This window comes from Onychomys torridus, chromosome 20 (assembly GCF_903995425.1).
Source record: "Onychomys torridus chromosome 20, mOncTor1.1, whole genome shotgun sequence".
Taxonomy (NCBI): domain Eukaryota; kingdom Metazoa; phylum Chordata; class Mammalia; order Rodentia; family Cricetidae; genus Onychomys; species Onychomys torridus.
In genome coordinates, this window is record NC_050462.1 from 47380963 (window position 1) to 47404784 (window position 23822).

At 42.3% G+C, this 23822-nt stretch overlaps 1 protein-coding gene across 3 annotated transcripts in view; it reads left to right on the forward strand.

Annotated features, from left to right (window-relative positions):
• The window catches only part of LOC118571072 (SAP domain containing ribonucleoprotein), a 59230-nt gene extending 35408 nt beyond the window's left edge, over positions 1–23822 (forward strand). For all 3 annotated transcript variants that reach the window (XR_004943287.1, XM_036169965.1, XM_036169964.1), the window contains 3 exons: positions 1555–1623; positions 20323–20412; positions 23212–23822. Coding sequence is in view for 2 of the 3 variants with exons in the window: in XM_036169965.1 (XP_036025858.1) it covers positions 1555–1623; positions 20323–20412; positions 23212–23253 (201 nt within the window). In the remaining variant the exon portion in view is untranslated. The remainder of the gene's footprint in view (positions 1–1554; positions 1624–20322; positions 20413–23211) is intronic.

Sequence of the window (23822 nt, forward strand, 5' to 3'; positions counted from 1 at the left end):
GCTTTGTAGCCCAGGCTGGCCTCGAACTCACAGAGATCCACCTGCCTCTGCCTCCCGAGTGCTGGGATTAAAGGCGTGTGCCACCACGGCCCCGGCAATGTCTGATTCTTAATGACTGCAAAGAGTTTAAGTTTTTGAAACAGGGTCTCATGATTCCTGGGTAACCTGGGTCTTGCTTTCAGCTGAGGATGGCCTTGAACTTGTGATTCTCTTGCCTCTACCTTCACAGTGCCAGGATTGCAGGCATACTTCACTCTGTCTGCCCCACCTCATATGGTGCTAGGGATCAAACCCAGGATACACGCCAAGCAGGCGCTCCACCAGCTGAGCTGCATCCCCAGCCCTTTGTCTCTTACTATTGCCTATAAACTGAAGAGAAGGTAGACATGGTAGTGCATGCCTTTAATCCTGCACTGGGAGGGAGGCAGAGGTAGAGGCAGGTGGGTCTTTATGCACTTGGAGGTCAGCCTGGTCTACAGAGTAAATTCCAGGCAAGCCAAGGCTACATGGGTCAGAGGTCACATACACAGATATTGTTATGTATTTTTATATATGTAAAAATTAAATATACACACAGATATGTGTGTATATATATTATATACATACATGAGAATTAAAGATGTAGGATTAGACTGGTATTTAAAACATGACTAGGTAGCATGTTTTAAAAATAGAAACATTATGCCAGGCGGTGGTGGCACACACCTGTAATCCCAGTACTCAGAGGCAGAGGCAGCCTGGGCTACCAAGTGAGTTCCAGGAAAGGTGCAAAGCTACACAGGGAAACCCTGTCTCGAAAAACAATAAATAAATAAATAAATAAATAAATAAATAAATAAATAAATAACATTGTGATAAAATATATTCAACTCTGAATCCTGCTTCAGTTAGTATTGTAACTGAAATTGAAATATTTTATTACTGTTATTTAGTTAACATGTTCTAATGATCATACCAAGGCTTCCAAGAAAAGAAAGAGAATTGAGTTGAGTGGTATCATTTGTCTTCTAAAGTTGAGAAGTTTGTCTTTGCTTGAAGATAATGATTAGGAATCACTTAGAGTTTGTAATCTCAGTATTCGGGAGGCTGAAGCAGGATTGCTGCAAGTTTGAGGCCATGCTGGGGTATATAGTGAGTTTAAGGCTATCTTGGGCTTCATAGTGGGAGATCCTGTCTCAGAAAACTAAAAACCAGTCACACAAACTACTTTTAGAGCTTGTGTGGTAGGAATCCATGAATTTGGACTGTGAATGATGGACTTGTTTTTAGAGAGAATGGTTTATGTATATGGTAGTCTTTTCAAGCAGTGTGTGGCCTGCTTTGATCTTGAGCCCTCTTAAGCCCTTGTGACCATTGATGAATAAAGGAGTTAGAGCTGAATCCTTCACCTTCTCCACATTTCAGAATAGGCTTTTTAATCATTGGGATGAGTAGTGTCACGTGTTTCCTGAGTTTGACACATAGGATATGTTTGATGTTAGTAGGCTTATTTGAACTCAGCTTTAGACCATAGTTTTTTTATTCTTATTTTTTAATGTATCTCTATTTTTGTAGGTTAACCTGGATAAACTAAAGGAAAGAGCACAGAGATTTGGTTTGAATGTCTCTTCCATCTCTAGAAAGGTAATATATTATTGCTGTAACCACTGTTTTTAGAATATTAGAACAGTCTGGGAACCCCGTACAGATTGGAAATGAGTTTCATGAAGTCATTTTGTAAAGCTGGCTTCTTAGCACTTCATTTTTATAAGTCATTTAAATATCACTGCCTTACTATTGATTATATCATATGAACTGTAAACAAAATAACTTTGTCCTATAGATTATTATTATTATTATTATTTTGGGGTTTTTTGTTTTTTGTTTTTTTTTTTTTTTTTTGAGACAGGGTTTCTCTATGTAGCTTTGGTTCCTGTCCTGGATCTTGTTTTGTAGACTAGGCTGGCCTTGAACTCACAAAGATCCCCCTTGCTCTGCCTACCAAAGTGCTGAGATTAAAGGCATGCACCACCACCGTCTGGTTTAAGAATATTTTCATAGTTTATACCCAGACAACTAAAACACAGCCTGTTTCTCTTTGATATATTGTTGGATATAGGGAGGCAGGCTGGTTTCTGTAGTGATACCCTATCTTTTTTGTTGTTGTTGGTTTTTTTGTTTTTCCAGACAGGGTTTCTCTGTGTAGCTTTGTTTGGTTTCTGTCTGGGATCTCGCTGTGTAGACCAGGCTGGCCTTGAACTCACAGATCCGCCTGGTTCTGCTTCCCAAGTGCTGGGATTAAAGGCATGCACCACCACTGCCTGGCGTGATACCCTATCTTAAAAAGGGGGAGGGGCTGGAGAGATGGCTCAGAGGTTAAGAGCACTGACTGCTCTTCTGGAGGTCCTGAGTTCAATTCCCAGCACCCACATGGTGGCTCACAACCATCTGTAATGAGGTCTGGTGCCCTCTTCTGGTCATACATGCTGTATACATAATAAATAAATAAATCTTTTAAAAAAAAGTGTGTTAAAAAAAAAAAAAACAATGTGGACTAAAGTAATGTTAAAAGGTGATTTAACTATTCTGATACAGGTATAATGGGAATTAAAGAGAAAACAGGTACCTAGAATAAAATTTGAAGGTCATATAGAACTAAAATAAAATATTTCTTTTTGTTTTTTTTTCTGATCATCTGCTAACTGATACTGTTTAGTTCTTTTAGCAAGATGACTTTGTTGATACCATTTTGGGGTGACCACTTTTTTAAGGCATACTTGTCTTTGGAATTTTGTTAGCTATGCTGGGAAAAATGGTAAGGATTCTCCTTTTTCCTTACTGTACTTCTTTTAATTTTAGTTTTGTGAGACTAGGGGCACATTTCTTAGTTTAAATGGTAGCAGGCTAGCTCAAACCAGAAAAAAAAATCAATTTAAAAAACAAAACAAAACTTTGGGGGCTGGGAAGCTAGTTCAGCTGTTAAGAGTGTGCTAGAGGATTCGATGCTCTCTTCTGGCCTCCTTGGGTGTGTGTGTGTGCACATGCAGAAGCTAGAGAAGGGCCCCAGGTTTCCTGTGTTCCTGCCTCATTTCTTTGAGTCAGAATCTCTCCTGAACCTGGAATTCATATTTTTCTGCTTTATTGGCAGGCAGGAAGGCTCAGTGGTCTTGCTGTCTCCATGCCCTGAGTGCTGAGATTGCAGGTGCAAGTGAGTTCACTCCTGGCTTGATCTGGCTTGATGATTCCTAGTTGCTAGGATCTGAACTCTGGTATTCCTGGTTGCATAGCAAATGCTTTTAATCACTGAGCTACCGTTCCATCCTCTTTTTGTATGCATATTTTTCCTGTTTATTTGTGTCTGTGTCTGTGTATCTGTATATGTGTACAGGTACATGAGTGCCATGGCACGTGTGTGGACGTCAGAACACAACTTGTGAGATTCATTCAGCTCTGTCTTTCCCACCGTTTTGGCTCTAGGGTTTAAATTCAGGCCATCTGTCTTGGCTTATTATAATTATGTGTATGGGTATTTTGTCTGCTTATATGTCTATGTACCACTTTTAGGCCTACTGCCCTTTAAAGGCCAGAAGAGGGTGTCAGGTTTCCTGTAACAGAAGTTACAGATAGTTGTTAACCATCATGTGGGTGCTGGGGATCAAATCTGGGTCCTCTGGAAGAGCAGCCATTGTTTAATCATTGAATCATCTCTCCAGCCCCTGCAATGAGCTGTATTCTCCCCCCCACCTGTGTGTGTGTGTGTGTGTGTGTGTGTGTGTGTGTGTGTGTATTTTTGAGACCAGGTCTCACTGTGTAATTGAAACTGGATTCAAAATTCTCTTATTACAGTATCTCCAGTAGCTGGAATTACAAGCATACACTTCCATGCCCAGTTTTATAGAAGTATCCGTCAAACTATATATTTAGACCACTAGAATTTTAAAAAAAAATTTTAAAAATATTTTCTTACTTTGTGTGTATGAGTGTTTGGCTTGTGTATATGTCTGGGCACCGTGTGTGTGCTTGGTGCCCCAGGAGTCAGAAGCCAGTAATTATATTCCCTGGAACTGGAGTTACAGATGGTTGTGAGCTGCCATGTAGTGTCAGAAATTGAATACCATTTGTAAGAGCAACCAGTGTTTTGTTTTATTGAGATGGGGTCTCTCTATGTAGTCCTGGCTATCATGGAGCTCATGTAGATGAGGCTGCCTCAAACTCAGAGAGATCCCCCTGCCTCTGACTCCCAAATGCTAAGATTAAAGGTTCTTGCCATGGTACCTGGTATATTCAGTGTTCTAGAACTTCCTGTGTAGACCAGGCTGGCCTTGAAATCATAGAGCTCCACCTGTCTGCCTCCTGAGTGCTGAGGTTAAAGGCGTACATACCACACCTGGTCCGTCGTTGTAATTGGTTGCCCAGAGTTTGTTACATAGTTGGGTTTATATTTATGACATAGATCAGTACACCTAGCTGTATCTCATCTTGGGGACCTGTGTTCCAGTGTAGCCTGTTTTAATTCTGCCATTTATATTTAAATTTCATAGTTCCCCACACAGAGATTCCGTTCGATAGGTATGGGACAGATCGTGTAGGTTGTAGCTAGAAAGAGGAGGATACCTCTTCTTGCTGGTGTTTCTGTCATCTCTGTTGCAGAGGACTTACTTCCGACTGCTTGGACTTTAGACCCTGGCTTACTGAAATGTAGCTATAGGTCACAATCCATGATTAAAGAAGGGAGGATGATTGTAAAAGCAGATGAGCTAAAAAGAAAAAATTGTTTATGACCACCCCCACCCCCCTTTTTTAACCACAATCTCAACTTTTCATAGTATAGATGTACAGCTTGGGCACATTTTAAAAATTTGAGGAAACAGAATGTTTGCAATTTTTGGCTGACTTTTTCATGAATGCTCGTGAGTTTCAGGTTTTAGCTCTATAAACGTGTTATATGCATTAGGCATTATATAGAAACTTAGTGAACTCTGCCTTCCCATACTCTTTCACTTTGCCTAGTAAAAGTAGCCTTTCTAGTTTGAGTTCATCTTTCTTTTTCTGGACTATTACCGGAGTTCCCCACACTTGGGGTGTTTTCATATGGTAACCATCCTACTAAGTTTCCTTCTCTAGAGTTGTTACTCTTATTGGTGGCTGGTAATGAAATCCAGGCAGGGCCTTGTACATGCTTGTCAAGCATTCTACAACTGCCCTAGATATATATCCCTGGGTCTTTCCAGTGACTATTTTCACGAAATAAATATTATTTCACACACACACACACACACACACACACACACACACACACACATATATATGTGTGCTTATTCTTGGTTAGTGGTGAGTTGCTTTAAGATGAGAAATGTAGTAGACTGTTAATTTTGAGGAGATTGTCTCTGAAATATGCTGAGATATTAAAAAGTCAGTTCTATTCAGTGTGTGTTGCCTCATCCTGTGACCACAACACTTTTGAAGATACGAGGCAGGGGGATCTCGTGTGCAGCACCAGCCTGGGCTATGTAATACGCTGTCTCAAAAATCAGAGAGGCGCCAGGCGGTGGTGGTGGTGCACCCCTTTAATCCCAGCACTCGGGAGGCAGAGGCAGGTGGATCTCTGGGTGTTCGAGGCCAGCCTGGTCTACAAAGCCAGTTCCAGGACAGGTGCAAAGCTACACAGAGAAACCCTGTCTGGAAAACCAAAAAAACAAACAAACAAACAAAAATCAGAGAGGCAGCGTAGAGTCCTAGCTCTGTTTTTCCTAATCTTCTTCCACCTACTTAAGGTAAAATTAAAAAGAAAACAAAAACCTTCTCTCTCCACTGGCCCATTGGAGCGGACTTTGAGGGAGAGAAAAGTGCTACTCCAAAGGGAATGGTAGCGGGCTCCGACCTCTGTTTATCCAGTGTTCTGCCCCAAGTGCATCGCCACCTCCTGCTCATCGTTCCCCTGCCCCAACCTTTTCTCCTTCCTGTTGCACTTCCAGTGCAGGATGGTTTTTTTCCTGCACAGAGTTCTTGAAAAGATAATCTTAATTTTAACTAGATGGTAATGGGGTTTTCTTTGCCCTGCTGTTCTGTTTTCACTCTCTGCCTTAAGGTTAGACACACCTTCATTGTTGTTGTTTGATTGGTTTTTTAAGTATTACACAAACACACCAATTTAAAAGTTATAAAAATCTGTATAAGAGGAAATGGGGGTGCTTGGTTTGGGGTATGGGGTTATATTGTGTGTTAACTGGGGTTTTGTTTGTTTTGTTCTGTGTGTATGTGTGGTTTGATTTTATGGGGTGGGCGGGCAGTTCTGGGCACTGAACCTAGAGACTCAAGCATCAGGCACTCTACTATGGAACTACAGCTACAACTCTGTTAGGATTTTATTTTTTGGTAGGAAATTTTCCTGATCTATGGATTGTAGAAATTTAGGAAAGTTTAAGATACTGACACTCAAAAAACTAACACATGTAATATTATTTGGAGCATTGCTAAGGAGGGTAGCAGTTATATACATAGGTACCATTCAGATAAAATTAAATAATACCTAATAGCTTTTTTGCCCCTTGCAGGGTCTCACTTTGTAGACCTGGCTGGCTTTGATCAAAGAAGAGGGTGTCAGATTCCCAAGAGTGAGAGTTAGGGTTTTGAGTTACCAGATAAGTGCTGGGAGTCAAACTTGGGTCCTCTGCTGAGGAGGACCCTGTAGGTGGTCACAGCAGGCAGGAAAGCAAACAGCAAGAGTTGACATTGACTTTATCAACCTGGATCAAGACTTGAAGTCTGATCCCAGGCAGGTTATTCCCAACAAATTTAAACACAGCATAATTTGGGAAAATGGTTGCTGGTATAAAGTTTCCCAGTGCATAAGGAAGCGGAAACAGAATTAAATTGAAACTCAACTCAGGGTACATATCATGTCTTCTAAAAGACGGGATCTAGAGATAGGCTGCCTATACTAGCTTAAGAGCTGAGGAAGGGTCTAGCCTGGTTTTGGTCATGCAGATAGTGTAGAGGTCATTTGGGCTGTTAGCCACTTCAGGTCTTGGTTGTGGAAACTTGGGGGAGCCTTTGGCTATACATATGTAAGGGTCATTTAGACTATTAGGTGTAGGGAAAGGGGCTAGCTAAAGAAACCCACCCTGACCCTGAAGCCCAGAACTAGTGAAAGAAACACAGTCTGGATCTGGGACCCAAACCAGAGAAAGAAACACTTTATCCTTGAACCCAGAACCAAAGAAACATGCCCTGACTCTGAAACCAGTGCCAAAGAAACACACTTTGTCCCTGGAATCAGAGCCAGTGAAATAAATAATGCCTTAGAATTAGAGCCAAAAAGCTAAGAAAGGCCAGTGAAAGAAACAGTTTGCCTCTGAAATCAGGGCCATCTCTGCCCCTGACCAATAAAGCTAATAATCTCTAAGCAGAAAAAACTAAGCCCTGGACAGAAAATCTTATCTTCTCCCTGGAGAAACTTCGCCCCTAAGAAATCCTATATAAACCACCTGCCTGTTCAGTTGTTGGCTGTTCTTTCCCACCCTGGTAGAGGTAGCCACCCTCCTGGACTCCTCCTTCCCAAATAAATCTCTTTCTTAAAAGAGTCTTGGGTATGAAGGTCTTCATTTGCCTGTGCAAAGAAGAAGAACCTTGCTGAGACGTCCCTTAGTGGACTGAGCACAAAAAAACTTGCAAAGATGTTCCCTTAGGAGAAGGTGGAGCAAGGTGAGAGATGGCTACATTTCTGCAAGGGTTTCCCCTGTAGCAGAGTGAAGCAAAAGAAGCGAGGTTTTGGGCTGGAGAAGAAGCAGAGTTCTGCTGGGAAGCCCCCTTAAGTAGGGACTGAGCAAAGCTCAGCTGTAGTGGCTCACCAGGAGAGGAACAGGATTGTTATATCCTGCGGGGAGACCACCCCCCACCACACCCCAACTCTGGGTATAGCCTGACTCCTGAGCAGTCAGGATATCTTTCCCTCCAGAGCTGAGTTGTCCCATTGCAGCTCAAGATGTTGCCTGACTCCTGGAACACTCAGATACCTTTCCTCCTGAGTTGCAACACTCACTTCCATTTTGGTAGGGCTAAACTGTGTTTCTTTCACTGGCCTTTCTTGGCTTTTTGGCTCTAATTCTAAGGCATTATTTATTTCACTGGCTCTGATTCCAGGGACAAAGTGTGTTTCTTTGGCACTGGTTTCAGAGTCAGGGCATGTTTTTAGGGTTCTGGGTTCAGGGATAAAATGTTTTTCTCTGGCTTGGGTCCCAGATCTAGGCTGTGTTTCTTTCACTAGTTCTGGGCTCCAGGGTCAGGGTAGGTTTCTTTAGCTAGCCCCCTTTCCCTACATTAGGAATCTCTGGTCCTGGTTGTGGGAGCTTGGGGAGCCCCTGACTGTAAGGGTCATTTAGAATGCTAGCCACCTCTGGTCCTGGTTATAGGAGCTTGATGTGGCCTAGCCCAACAGATAATGCAGACTACCAAGCTGTTAATCACTTCTGGTTCCCAGCTTTCTGGATTAAAGGACATCTTTACCACTGGAGAGACACCCTGTGTTGCTTAACATTCTTGGTTTCTCTGGAGTTCTGTGGGCACAAGGACCTTTGTGCTTATGCTTCTAGCACACTGCAAGAGTAACAAGTGCTCTTAACTTTTTTTTTTTTTTTAAGATTTATTTATTTATTATGTACACAGTGTTCTGCTGCATGTATGACTGCAGGCCAGAAGAGGGCGCCAGACCTCATTACAAGTGGTTGTGAGCCACCATGTGGGTGCTGGGACTTGAACTCAGGACCTCTGGAAGAACAGTCGGTGCTCTTAACCTCTGAGCCATCTCTCCAGCCCCAGTTCTTAACTTTTGAGTCACATTTCTAGCCTTCTGATACTCCCCTTTTCTTTGACATTATTTGAGCCTTACATGAGAGGTTGATATGCATGTCCCAGTTAGGGCTGAGCAATCTTAGCATGTTAATCAGTTATGAGTCTGCATGACGGCTACATGCCATAAAGCTAAGACTGAGAGCAGGAGTAGCCTGTGGGTATAAATATAAATATTTAGAGGGTAGTTTGACAATGTGTCCATTTAGCAAGTCAACAATTGTGGGTTCCCACCTAGGGATTATGTCCTCCCTCACCATGTGCTTTTGACCAGGCTTATAGTATAAGGCATAAATTCCCACATGTGGAACAGTTCTGAAAATCAATCAGAAAGCAGTTGGTCATACCATTATGGTGGCATGTCTTGTTGGTATTCTAGCATGCCGGGTCCACTGTTAGCTAAGTGCATTGATGAATTGTATGCCTCTCTCCTCTGTGCTCTATGTAGTGGCACTGTGAAAGCTAGCCAGTAGGAAGGAAGTTTCCCAGTCAGTTCCAGCTTGATTTCTGTGTCCCGGTAGCAAAGAATGCTGTGTGTTCAGCAGTGAGATCTTATTCTATAGTTGTGGTGAACAACCAAGGGCATCGATAGTTGGCTGTGTTACTTTGGGAACCATTATAATTCATAGGAAAATAGCCCACACTGGGCACTTAGATTTTCGTCTTATAGCACATGGAGGGAACACTGTCCACCTATGCAGGACACCTTTCTTAGGATATCTTTTTAAATTATAATCTAAACATTGTTTATTATGGGGCTGGTGGTGTGTGCACCACTGTGTGCGTGTCTGTGGAAGCTAGGACAGCTTGCCAGAGCTGGTTCTCTCCTCCCACAGTGTGGGCCCTGGGATTAGACTGAGGTTGTCAGCTTTGGCAGCAGCTCTCTTTATGCCTGAACCATCTTGCCCAAAAGTATACTTTTTAATTACAAAGTAGTATACATCCTTAGCTTACTAGTATCTTGATGAGAATGTTCATCAGGAAAAAGAGTTTGGTAATACACTTTTTCTGTTTTATGGAGCAGTTTGGGAGAAGCATTGGTGGTATTCTTTGAAGTTCTGGTAAAATTCACTAGTGAATCCATCTGGACTTTTTTTGTTTTTGTTTTTTGAGACAGGGTTTCTCTGTGTAGCTATGCGCCTTTTTCCTGGAACTCACTTGGTAGCCCAGGCTGGCCTCGAACTCACAGAGATTCACCTGGCTCTGCCTCCAGTGCTGGGATTAAAGGCGTGCGCCATCACCGCCCGGCTTGCACTTTTTTTTTTTAGAAATTTAATCCCAGCCCTCCTCTAGAGGCAGATGAAATTTATGAGCTCCAGGTCAGTCAGGGCTACACAGTGAAACCCTGTCTCAAAAAACCAAAAACCAGACAAACAAGTTGATGAGTGGGAATTGTAAAGCTTTAACCTTTAATTGTAAAGCTTTAATGGAATAGGGTCTCCAGGAAAATGAAAATGTCTGATCAGTGTCGTATCGACTTTTCTGGCAATTACTGAGTGGTGGCAGTGATAGTTATAAATATAGTCTGAGGTGTTCTGTCAAAATCTAGAACATGCTAATTTCTTTTCTCACCTACATATTCTGTGACTTTTTTGTCTTGTGTTTTGTTTTGTTTTTGAAGCAAGATCTCTTAAGCTCAGGCTGTCTTTGAACTTACCAGTACTTGAGGCCAACCTCCAAATCATCTGCTGCTTCTACTTGCTGCCCCACCTAGATGCTAGTTTTCCTGGGTTTTGTGTATGGTGTTTTATTTTGTTCTAATTAGTATTTTATTCAGTATTTTAATTTCCAGAGCAGATTCTTAGGACAGAAATAGAAGTATTTTTGCAATGTTTAGCATTTGGAGTGTGTATAAAATCTTGTATTTTCAAATCCCTAGAAGTGGAGATGTGTCTTTTATTTATACCTGTTTATTTTTAATTTCTCATATTTATTTCACAGAAACATAATTGAGATTGTTTGAAATGCTTAATGTGGACTTTATAGAGACTATTTTGGTGTAGAATTAACTAGGATGTAACATAGAAGCAGTTACAGAATTCTCATTATCATGCCATTTGTGTGGATGTGATTTTTGAGAAGGAGCAGTTGAGAATAAACAGTATTTTGAGAGGCCTGAGAGAATTGACCTCATTAGTGTTCTGTGTTTCAGAGAACCCTCTCTCCCCTGTTCTATCGACACTCCTGTTTCTCGATCAGTTTTAAAGGGTCTTTTCATGGTTGAATATAATTATCCTACTCTTGACTCTTCACAGGTATATCCTGATATTGTTGCCTTTTTAAAAATAGTTCATTCATTCATTAATTTTTAGAGCTATAGTTTGCTGTTTTGCTTAGGATGCTCTCAATTTCCAGATTCAAGCCTTTGGCATATTTTTGTTTGTTGAGTTACGCTTGTGAAAGATTCTCACTGCTTCTCTGTTAGAATTCTAAGAATGTAATTGGTATCTATGATTCTTTCCTTGCTTTTCTTTAAAAATTATTTTTATTATTTTATGTATATGGGTATTTTGCCTACATGAATGTCTTTGGGTGTATCTAGTACCCTTGCAGACAAAGAGGGCATTAGATTCCCTAGAACTGGAGTTAGAAATGGTTGTGTTATGTAGGTGATGGCAGTTGAACCTGGGTTATCTGCAAGAGCACCCTTTGATTTATTTATTATATTAAGTATTCTACCTGCATGTGTGACTGCAGGCCAGAAGAGGGCACCAGATCTAACTACAGATGGTTGTGAGCCACCATGTGGTTTCTGGGAATTGAACTCAGGTCCTCTGGAAGAACAGCCCCCGCTCTTAACCTCTGAGCCATCTCTCCAGCCTCTCAGCTTTTCTCTTGACTTGTATAAAAATCCCTGAAGCTGAGATCTTTATTTGTGGGGGAAATAGAGCCAGATGGCAGCCTTATTTGGATTTGATGAGATGTTTTTGAAATTTTTTTATCAGTACTTTGTCAAATATAATTGTAGATATTTCTAAGTATGACTGTACATAAGTAAATACCAGGGTCTTTTTAAGAAACAGTTCCTGGCAAGACATGGTAGTGCATGCCTTTAATCCCAGGGAGAAGCAGGTGAATATTTGAGTTTAAGGTCAGTCTAGTCTAGTCTAGAAAGCAAGTTCCAGCCTGCCAGGTTTACACAGTAAGTCCCTGTCTCAAAAACAAAACAAACAAACAAACACCAAAGAGAAATGGCTCTTTGAAATAGTCCAGCAAGAGGGCTCAGTAGGTGGGGGTGCATGCTATGTAAGCATGGCAGCTTGCACACGGTGAACTGTTACAGTGCAGGCATGTCACACACACACTATTATAAATAATAACAAAGAATACAGCTCCATAAGCCTGACCTTTTGAGATTCTCAGGTATTAGGTTGGTTTGGCACCGTGGATCTGTGGTTTTAAATAGAAAAACCAAACACTTCTGAGTACTCAAGTAAACCCTTTTTTGCATTGTTACTCTCTGAATATTTTGGCTGTGATAACATTCACATTCTCTTAAAAGTTTTACTTCCCTTTATCAACTTCTTGACATTTCTGCCAAGCTCTGCATCACTTATCTTTAAAAGCAATCGCTTCCTGGCTTCTAAGGGAAGGAGGTGGGAACTTTTAATAGAAATCGGTTTCCTGGGGTCTCAAGTGTGAAGCCTTCATTTCCTCCACCTGCTTTTCTTTGTCCTCCAATCAGCTAGAGAGCAAGGCTGAGATGACCTCCTCTGGTGAGTGTGTGTATCGTGGGGGCGAGGGCGAGGGGCCAAAAAAAGGGATAGGAACTTGTAAGAAGAGTATCTGGTGAGTGATGATGACTTTGGTTTAAAAGCCCTACAAAGATAGAAAACAGGGGTCCTCGGTGGTCTCTGAGTCAATTTGGCTTTCCAGATCTCAGATTCTGTTGGCCCCAGAAAAGATTTTGCTCTCAACAGAGACTGCTGAGTGCAGGAAAGATAACTTTATTGTGTATGTGTTTAAGGAGTGTTATATTAGACCTCTTTGCTATGTGTGTGCTAAGGTGGCATGCTTTCCGCTAGTCTGGTGTTCCACCTTTAATCTGCCTTCCCTGTGCACATTAGTTGGGGGACACTTTGTGTTCTCTGTGCCGGTTAGCGTAAAGACTCAGGAAAGAACAGGGTCAGATGGGTTCCAGGAATTGAGCAGGGAGGTGAGAGCTGTGTGTGTATCCAAGCATTGAAGTGTCTGAGAGAGGTCACTAGTGTTGTCGCTCTCCCTGGGGTGTTTCATAACGCTTACCGTGGGGAAGTCAAGGCCACGTTGACCCTAATTTCCCACCGTCCCATAGGCTCTGCTTTTCATCCTGTCACTTGGTGGTAGAGATTCAGGTGGTGAGCCTAAGGCTTTTTTGCCTTACAACCTTAAATTCATTTAGAAAATCAGATTAGCCTGAGAACTGCTGACATCTTAATGCATATAATCCATTTACAGAAAGCACTAGCTACTTGTTTGGTATTTTGCAAAGCATAGCTGGCTTGGGGTTGGGGTTGGGGTTAGAGCTCAGTAGTAGAGCACTAACATATTCAAGGGCTCACATCCTTATACTGTGGTGGTGGGGTGGGGCCAAGAAGACAATTATCTCAGCTCATATCAAGCTTTTTTTTCTTTTTTAAGATTTATTTATTATGTATACAGTATTCTGTCTGCATGTATCCCTGCAAGCCAGAAGAGGGCATCAGATCTCATTAGGTGGTTGTGAGCTACCATGTGGTTGCTGGGAATTGAACTCAGGACCTTTGGAAGAGCAGTCGGTGCTCTTAACCACTAAGCCATCTATCTAGCCCCATATCAGGCTTCTTTAATCACTCCAAAGGAAAGATTTCCTGAGGGAAAATTTGTAGTGCCTTAGGTTCTTTCTGATCTAGAGTGGTGACTGTTTTGAATGCTTGGAACTTACTGCTCACAGGGCACTAATTGTATCAAAGTGGACTGCCTTTGGCAAAGTCTGCGTACAAGCAGTCTTTGTATATTCAAGATAAAATTAGTTAAGTTTTCTAAAATGTTCTTTTGAATTTGAATCTTAAAGATAAAAGTTGAGTTTGGAAACCAACAAAAGTTTGAACTCATTTTTGGATAAGAGATATTAATGTTGTATTCTGCTGGGAAAATTGAGAAAAATCACTTTTAAAAAAATCTGTGGTTGATTTTTAGTTGCCAATTGCTGTAGGTAATTTTCTACGGTGTGCTTAATTCCTGGCTGCAGTGGAAATGGTTACCACAAGCTCTGAAGTAAATTGTGTAGTGAGGACCCAGTACCTCCTTTTCTGACCCCTTAGAACAGCTGAGCTATTTTTTAAAAATTTTTATTATTATGTATACAGTGTTCTGCCTGCAGGCCAGAAGAGAGCACTGGATCTCATCACAGATGGTTGTGAGCCACCATGTGGTTGTTGGGAATTGAACTCAGGACCTCTGGAAGAGCAGCCAGTGCTCTTAACCTCTGAGCCATCTCTCCAGCCCAAGCTGAGGTATTCTTAAAACATTCCTTTTGTATTTAGTATGAAGTAAATCTTGTTTCTTTTTTGAGACAGAGTCTCACTGTGTAACCCTGGCTGATCTTGAATTCACAGAGATCTCTCTCTCTCTCACGCACGCCTGAGTTGTGTCTGCTGTCTGCCTCTGACCCCAGAACCGGGAAGCTGAGGCAAGAGCACTCACCGTCACAACAACTCAAGGGCCACCTGAGTGAGGCAAAGACAACAGTCACTATGACACCGTCTGACATCTGTTACCTCGGGACAGTTACTATGGATGGCAAACACTTTGACAGGGTTTCTCCATGTAGTTTTTGGAGCCTGTCCTGGATCTCGCTCTGTAGCCCAGGCTGGCCTCGAACTGAGAGATCCGCCTGGCTCTGCCTCCCGAGTGCTGGGATTAAAGGCGGCCTGGCAAGGTAAACACTTTTGTTCATGTGATTCATATCTTAGAACGTTCTTGAATGTCTTAGTCATTCTTTCAGTGGGTCTTTTTCTTTATATTCCTTGAGGACTTGGCAAATATCAAAGGGAATGAATGAGGAGAAAAGTCAACTTGGAAAAGTTATGAGTGCCTTCTAAAGGGCCCGGTTTGCACTGTCTCTTACACTGGGAAATAGAGTGATAGGGACTGGAGAGCACATACTGCTGTAGCAGAGGACCCGAGTTCGGTTCCCCAGGGCATCTCTAGGGGGTGTACACATACACACAATTTACAATAAAAATAAATGTTTAGCAGGCTGGTGGTAGTGGCTCACACCTTTAATCCCAGCACTCAGGAGGCAGAGGCAGGTGGATCTCTGAGTTCGAGGCCAGCCTGATTAACAGAGCTAGTTCAGAACACCTACGCAAAGAAACCCTGCTTAAATAAACAAACAAACAAATAAATAAATAAATGAACACAAACAAACAAATGTTTAAATGAAAGCTTGTCAAATATAGATTATGCTTTCTGTCCTGTCTTCCTTTTTTTTTTTTTTTTTTTGGTCTTTTTCACCTTGTCCTTTTTTGGGGGGTGGGTAGTGGGGGTCTCATTCTGTATTCCAGGCTGATTTTAAACTTGTGATGACTTCACTCTACTGAGTGCTAGGGTAGAGGCATGAGCTACCACATCCAGCCTATCCTGTTTTATTATTCTGTTCATCTTTCTTTTTTTCTCTTTGGTTTTTTGAGGCAGAGTTTCTCTGTGTAGCCTTGGCTGTTCTGGAAGTCTCTCTGTAGATGAGGCTGGCTTTGAACTTAAGACATCCCCTATCTCTGCCTCCTGAGTGCTGGGATTAAAGGTGTGCACCACCACCACCAGGTGTGTGGTTTCTCTCCCTCTACTAGGTGGGTAGGAGATAAACTCAGGGTGTCAGGCTTGACAGCAAGGGTCTTTACCTGCTGAGCTATCTTGCCATCCCATGCTCTTTTTATATGGGTACACAATTCTTACTTTATAAATGAGGTTTTTGTTTGTTTTGCTTATATTTGAGACAACGGATCTCTATTTATTCCTGGATGTAAGTTGTGTGTTTTAAATTTACATTTGATGGGGCTGGGCGGTGGTGGCACACGCCTTTAATCCCAACACTTGGGGAGGCAGAGCCAGGCGGAACTCTGTGAGTTCAAGGCCAGCCTGGTCTACAGAGTGAGTTCCAGGAAAGGTGCAAAGCTACACAGAGAAACCCTGTCTTGAAAAACAAAACAAAACAAAATTTACATTTGATGGGGAAATAAAACATTTCAGACAGAAACATTTATTTCTTGAACAGGAGTATTCATGAGGAGAAAAAAATGTGTGTGGAGTTGAAAGACTGAGGGAATGTACATGAAGGGAAAGGTTTCAAGTACAAACTGCACTAGGAGGTCTCTGCTAACGGCAGATGAATAACTCATTTACGTCCTTGAGCATAGCCTCGGGGGAACATTGGCCTGAGAATGCAGAGAGAGATGTCCTTTGAGTGTGGTAATTTTCCTCAGATGGGTCTTGCTAACCCATGAATCAGAACCTGTCAGGATGGTGTGACGTTTATTGTATATTTGTTTCTACAGGATAGTGTCAGTGCTGCAAGGGTCCAGTTGGGGAGGTCATAAGAACTGTGTTGATTTACTGGCAATGTTGGTTGCCTTTCCCTGCAGGGCAAAGGAGGAGAAGCATCTAAAAAGAGCTGAGGGTTCTGAGTTGGGGAGGGGAAGGCAGGCAGGGTATTTGGACTGAGGAAGATATATTTGGGCTTTACCTAAACTCTTAAGTCCTCAGATCTAAATAAAAAAGGATCTCGTATGGAGTCAGTGATAATTTGTCAGGACCTTTTCCTGGTTCATTCTTCTCTCACCTTTCAGCTCAAAAGGTGAGTTCAGACTCTGAGTCAGAATAAAAACTATGGAATGGAGTCGGAGGCGGTGGTGGTGCACGCCTTTAATCCCAGCACTCGGGAGGCAGAGGCAGGCGGATCTCTGTGAGTTCGAGGCCAGCCTGGTCTACAAATCGAGATGCAGGAAAGGCGCAAAGCTACAGAAATCCTGTCTCGAAAAACCAAAAAAAAAAAAAAAACCAACTACGGAATAGGCTGCCCCTCCCCCCCACATACACAATATCTCTCTCTCTCTCTCTCTCTCTCTCTCTCTCCTCTCCCTCTCTCCCTCTCTCCCTCTCCCTCTCTCCCTCTCTCCCTCTCTCCCTCTCTCCCTCTCTCCCTCTCTCCCTCTCTCCCTCTCTCCCTCTCTCCCTCTCTCTCTCTCTCTCTCTCTCTCTCTCTCTCTCTCTCTCTCTCTCTCTCGTTAAGACAGTGGCACATACCTGTAATAGGAGCACACGGGAGGAGGATTTTGTAGTTCATGGTCATCCTAAGGGACTTAGGGGCTTCAATACCAGCCTAGGCTACACAAGACCCTAAAAAAAAAAAAACCGCTGGGCTGGAGAGAGGCTTCACTAGGTAAGGGCACTTGCTGTGCAAACCTCATGATCTGAATTTCACTCCCAGAACCCATGAAAAAATGGAAGAGAGCTGACTTTACAAAGGTGACTCTGACCTCCTCAGGTGTCCCTCATCATATTCACATAATAACAGTATAATCATGAAAATACACGAGAAAGCTGGCTCACCATGTTCCAGCTGCACATGAGTTTTGTAATGGAATTTGTAAGGTACATGGCCCCCAGGTTTATGCTCACAATAATGGCCGTTTCACCTGTGGTTTTTGAGCTTGCTTGGGTGCTCTCTCAGTGTGGAATTGAAAATTGAAATTTTTAAAATTCATTTTATTTTATTTATTTATTTTGGTTTGAGGCAGGGTTTCTTTGTGTAGCCCTGGCTGTCCTGAAGTTTACTCTGTAAACCAGGCTGACCTCAAACTCAGAGATCCCCCTGCCTCTTCCTCCCAAGGCAAAGGCAGTTTCTTGCGTTTCTGTAGTTCTCTTGGTTATCTTTGGTTTGGCCCCTGGTTTTGGAATACTCACAGATGTAGTGTGGCCTATGGAATATAAATTCTTGGGATTTAAACAAACAAACAAACAAAATCTAACCTAGAAGAACCTCACAGGAATGCATTCAAAAGTGAAAACAAAAAGCCTGGCATGGTAGCCCATGCCTTTGATTCCAGGAGGGGAATCTCTGAGTGAGAAGGAGCCATGTCTACATAGGGAGTTCCAGGATAGCAGGGCTACACAGAGAAACCTGACTCCTGACTCAAAACAAACAAACCCAAGAGCCAGACTTCTGCTTTCTCCAGTATTGTTTCTGGAGAGCTGACACATATTCCTGTGAGGACTTAAATGCAGCTTATTTATCCGTCTTGTGTTTCCTCTTTTACTGTCTTTTCTAGTTACACCTAGTCACCAGTCATTGAATCTCAGCACACTTCCCCAGCTCCTGTGATTCCAGGTGTGCGACACCCTACTCAGCTGCAGCCTGGATCTTTAAAAAGCTTTAAGAGAGTGACCAGCTCCCACTCATAGTAAGCTGAAATACTCTCCCCAGTTACTGGGCAGACATGAATCTCAGCTGTTTGGAAAATATCCAGAGCCTCTGTAGTAGATGGCTATTGTCACCTGTCCTGTTTTAAAGCTTTTTTGGGTGCTGAAGAAATTGTTCAGCGATCAAGAGCATTGGCTGTTTATCCAGAGGAGTGGTTCAGCCCTGCATGGTGGTTCACAGCCAACTGTAGCTCTGATTCTAGGGAATCCAACACCCTCTGCAGGACTCTGGTCACTAGGCATACATGTGATGACAGACATATATATGCTCAGGGATTTTGTTAGTTCTATATTGTCTAGAGTTTTCTGTGACTGACTGGATAGTTCAGGCAAGCCCTTGACTGTCTTAGCAAATTTCTGACATATAATTCTGGCCCTGTTCTTTCCTTCCTTGCTTGCCACATATATTGGAACTTGTGAGTAGTGTACAAGTAGCTCAGATATCTTTACCAAGTCATTTTCTGTAGGCTCTACTCGGTGAAATACTTTTCTCTGCATTGCCAGAATTTCTTGAGTAAAGGAATTTGTTTTACACGTATTTCTTTTAAAATGAAAAGGTTATTTTTTTAAATGTATGAGTTTGTGTATATATGGAGGCCAAAGGTCAATGTATGTATGTGTCTGTCTGTCTGTCTGTCTGTCTGATTGTCTCACAAGTCAACTTAGAGGAATCGGTTCTCTCCTGTTATGTGGGTGTCAAGCATCATTCTCAGAGAGTCAGGCTTGCCAGCAAGAGCTTTTATTGCCTGAGGCGTCCAGCTGGCTCCACTGTGTTTGTTGAGGTAGTCTTTCATTGGCTTGGAGCTTGCTGAGTAGGCTAGGCTAATGGCCAGTGAGCCCTAGAGATCTGTCTGCCTGTCTCTTTCTCCTCAGTGTTGGGAGTTACAAACACATGGTTCCTTATTCGGTTTCTTACATGGTTGCTGGGGATTGAGTGTATGTCCTTATGCTTATACAGCAAGCACGTTACTGTGACTCAGCCATATTAGCCTTTTAGTTTTTAAGACAAGAGTCTTGCTATGTAGCTCATACTGGCCCGGAACTCACTGTTAGCCCAGGCTGGCCCTGAAGTCACTATCTTCCTGAGTCTTTCTCTTAAATGCTGGTAGTTTCACTGTACTTAGTTTTGTTTTGTTGGTCCCCCCCCCCCCCCAAGACAGGGTTTCTCTGTTCTGCCTATCCTAGAACTGAACTCACTGAGATCTGCCTGCCTCCGTCTTCTGAGTGCTGGGATTAAAGGCATGTGCCACCATTGCCCGGTTCTATGTAAGAGTTTTGAGTCCCTACTAACATAAAGTTTTAGTTATTCTTGGTATAGCACGCTATATGTTAACTGTATTCATCTCTTACCTACTATAAGAAACGCTTGAGGCTGAGTAACTTGGCAATGAAACTTGCTTAGCTCACAGTTTAGAGGCTGAAAGCCCAAACAGCAAGGGTCTCCATCTCCCTGGTTGCTCTACATGATGGCAGGAATGTTGCAGGATGAAAAGATCACATTTCCACACAGGAAGTCCAAACAGGATGCAGAGGTTAGATTTGTTAGAATAATTTGTTTTCACAAGAATCCCCTCGGACTTCTACAAGAACAACCTTAATCCTTTCTGAAATAATGTTACCCATGACTTAGCCAAGGCCTTTAAATGCCCAGCCTCTTAAAGCTCTCCCACCCACTGTTGTCACACTAGGTGTCCCCAGATTTAGAACACTGAGAGCCCTTGGGGTCAGACTGAGCCTCAGCCACAGCACTGGGGGTTATTTTTGTTGTTGTTATCGTAGTTTTTTCTAGACAGGATTTCTCTGTGTTAACAGTCCTGGCTGTCCTTGAACTCACAGAGATCCGCCTGCCTCTGCCTCCAGAGTGCTGGGATTACAGGTGTGCACCACCACCGCCCAGCTGGGTGTTTATTTTCTTATCTGTCTTTCCTATTTATGTGATCTTTGGTTCTTAATATATAAGGTTGGCTTGTATATTGTAACCAATAAATTAGTTTTACTCCTATAAACTTTGTAAATTGAGACTAACTTGTTTCAACTGTTGCCTTTACCTGTTGACAGTCTGAGGATGATGAGAAGCTGAAAAAGAGGAAGGAGAGATTTGGGATTGTGACAAATTCAGCTGGAACTGGAACTACTGAGGATACAGAGGTAAACTATATTTAGAATGCTTCATAAGAGCTAATAATACAATCAAACAAAAAACTCCACCAGAATTGTGTGCAGATATGCATGCACACATCCTCACATGTCAGGGCTTCTGGCCAGCTGTGTCTGTTCTGGACATTGAACCTAGGGGCTCGAGCTTGCCAGCTAACACTCCCACTTGTTTCCCTCATCCTTCTAGAATTATTAATTAATTAATTAACCTACTTATTTATTTATTATCTATCTATCTATCTATCGGCTTTTCTGAGACAAGGTTTCTTTGTGTAACTTTGGCTGTCCTTGGAACTTGCTCTGTAAACCGGGCTGACCTTGAACTCCTGGAGATCTGCCTGCCTCTGCCTCTCGGATTAAAGGTGTGGACCACCACCACCACCACCACCACCACCACCACCACCACCACCACCCAGCTTTCCTCTGTTTTTTGACATGGTCTCTCACTGAACCTGGAGCTCACCAATGGGTTAGGCTGCCTGGTCATTTGAGCTCCAGAAATCTTCCCCTTGCCCAGTGATAGGGTTATGGGCATGTGCCACTGCTCAGCTTTCATGTGGGTTCTAATGGTTGTTTGTGCAATAAGCATTTTACCAAGTGAACTATCTTGCTATTCCCTAAAGTTTCTTTATAAATAAGTATATATGCCATGAAAATTATAGATCAAGGGCTGGAGAGATGGCTTAGCAGTTAAGAGCACTTGTTGCTCTTGCAGAGGACCTGTGTCTGATTGCCAGCAGGTACATAAAATAAATGTCTAAAAAAATTAGTCAAATAAATTTATGTTCTTCATTAGGAAAAAACCCAAAGGAATCTGTAGACTTTGTTTCACTAAAATAAAGTATTATCTGTAGTAAGTATCTGCTTACTTACTGATTAGCAAGATGAGTTTGCTTCAGTCCTGGTAGAACTATTTCCTTCTTACATGGAAGCTGTTGTTAGGTATTGACTAAGTGGGTACATTGGCTTCTCCGGGTTCAAGAGGGTAGTAGGAACAGTGGCTTTGGTTGGAATCATTGTCTATAAGGAAGGAGTAGCTTCTGAAGCTCAGGCAGTTTCTGTGGGCCAGAGGAGTTTTGTGTCATTAGACCAGGTGAAATGGGCTTGGAGTATATTCTGCTTAAACAAAACAAAACCAAAAAACTACATCAAACCTACCTACAGTGTGAATTGATTACAGAAAACTTCCCTTTGTTATGGGGCAGGTAGTTGAAAGAAAGATACAGGACACAAGTGTTTTCTCCTGAGTTCTTACAGCTGGTTTTGTGCCTTCTTTGAGAGATGCATAATATACATAACATTGTACCCACCATATGACCCTGGTGATTAAGTAGGTATCTAAAAGTAGCTAGGCTATCAGTTATGTTATTTATGTTACATTATGCTTAGAGACATAACAGCACCACTTTACAAGATGGAATCTGCTAAAGAATAAATGTTCAGACATGAGGGGAAAGTCTTGGTTGAAAACAAAAGATTTGCTGAAGGAGGCAGAGGCAAAAGGATCACATGGTGATGCACATCTTTAACCCTAGCACTAAGAAGGCAGAGGCGGGTTGGGGATTTAGCTCAGTGGTAGAGCGCTTGCCTAGCAAGCGCAAGGCCCTGGGTTCGATCCTCAGCGCAAAAGAAAAAGAAGGCGGAGGCAAGTGGATCCCTGAGTCCAAGGCCAACCTGGTCTGGTCTACAAACCTAGTTCCAGGACAGCTGGAGCTGTTACACAGAGAAACTCTCTCTTGAAAAACCACAAAGAAAAAGAAAAAAAAAAAGGAGAAAAAGAGAGAGAGATCCACACCCTTTCTTCTCCAATTTACTCTCTCGGCATTGAAGAATCAACTTCCCTGTGGACTAGAGGCCTAAGGCATAGCTACTGCTTTATTCCAATACTCTGTGAATAATATTGTTTAACCCATGTCCTCCTGAAATCTCACGTCTGCCCATTTCCTGACACTCTTTCCTTCCCCCATCCTCCCTTAACCGTTTTCCACCTCTCACTCTGTTAAACCTTTATTTTATTTATTTTTTTATTTTTTTAAATTTTATTTTATTTTTTCCGGAGCTGAGGACTGAACCCAGGGCCTTGCGCTACCTACCACTGAGCTAAATTCCAAACCCCTCTTTTTTCTTTTGTTTTTAAATCTTTATTTTTGTGTTACATGCGTGGATGCATTTTGCCTTCTTTTCTCACCTTCCTTTTTCACTAAACCACCCACTTCTGGCTGGGTAGCTGGAGGGATTCAGGAACAAAGTCTCTGGCTTGAAGTCAGTGGTTATCTCATGTTGAGGGTTTTGCTCTTTTGGGGGGGCCCACCACCCAGCTCCCAAAATAAATCACACAGAGTAAGTAAGCTTATTCTTACTTAAGAATGTCCAGACTTGCCTTGGTTTAGTTTCCTTTACTTCCATGAATCTTGCTCTTACTCCATGGCTTGCTGGTTGTATAGTTGGGTGGCTGGCCCCTGATGTCCGCTCCTTCTCTGGCTCCTCCTCCATTTCTCCTCCCAGATTTCTCCCTCTATCTATTCTCTCTGCCTGAAGCCCCGCCCATCCTTTCCTGCTTTGTTATTGGCCACTTCTTCATTAGACCAATCAGGTGTTTTAGACAGGCAAAGTAACACAGCTTCACAGAGCAAATGCAGCATAAACAGAAGTGACACACCTTAAAATATTCTACTACAATCCGTCTTGGGCCTTTTTGACAGTTAATGTGGGTTTGGATTAAAGCTGCCAGGAACTGAATCTGCTATTGTCTTGCACTCTAATTTTTTTTTTCTTGCTTTTTCATTACAGGCAAAGAAAAGGAAAAGAGCAGAGCGTTTTGGGATTGCATAATGAAAAGTTCATGCTTTCTGCCCCATAGTGGTTTCCATTTCTCAAATTCTTCTTGGTTTTTTATATATACACACATACACACATACACACACACACACACACACACACACACACACACACACACACAGAGTCATGTGCCTCACAGTGAGGAAGTGTGTACCTTGGGTACATCCTTGAATTCCAGCAGCAGTTTGATTTAACTGCTGCTCTGCATTTAAGGTTGTTATATTTTTGTTTTTAATTATTTTGCTTATTAATAAAAAAAAAAAAAGAAAGAAAAGAGAACATGTGTTTTATTAGGTGCTCCTTTAAATTCCTAGAGCCAGGTTAGGAAGACCACACAGAGAGAGTGTCAGTGGCAGATATTAGGGGGAATTAACTGTAATGCCTTCATCCCATGGAAAAAAAGATAAGAAAAGATTGAGTCTACCTTTTAAGCCTATTTATTATCTTTTTCATACCCACAGATATGCTTTTATTTATTTTTCATGATGAGGCCAAGTCACCCAAAGGTTGAAATAGCCAGGTGGTAGTGGTGCATGTCTTTAATCCCAGCACTCAGGAGGCAG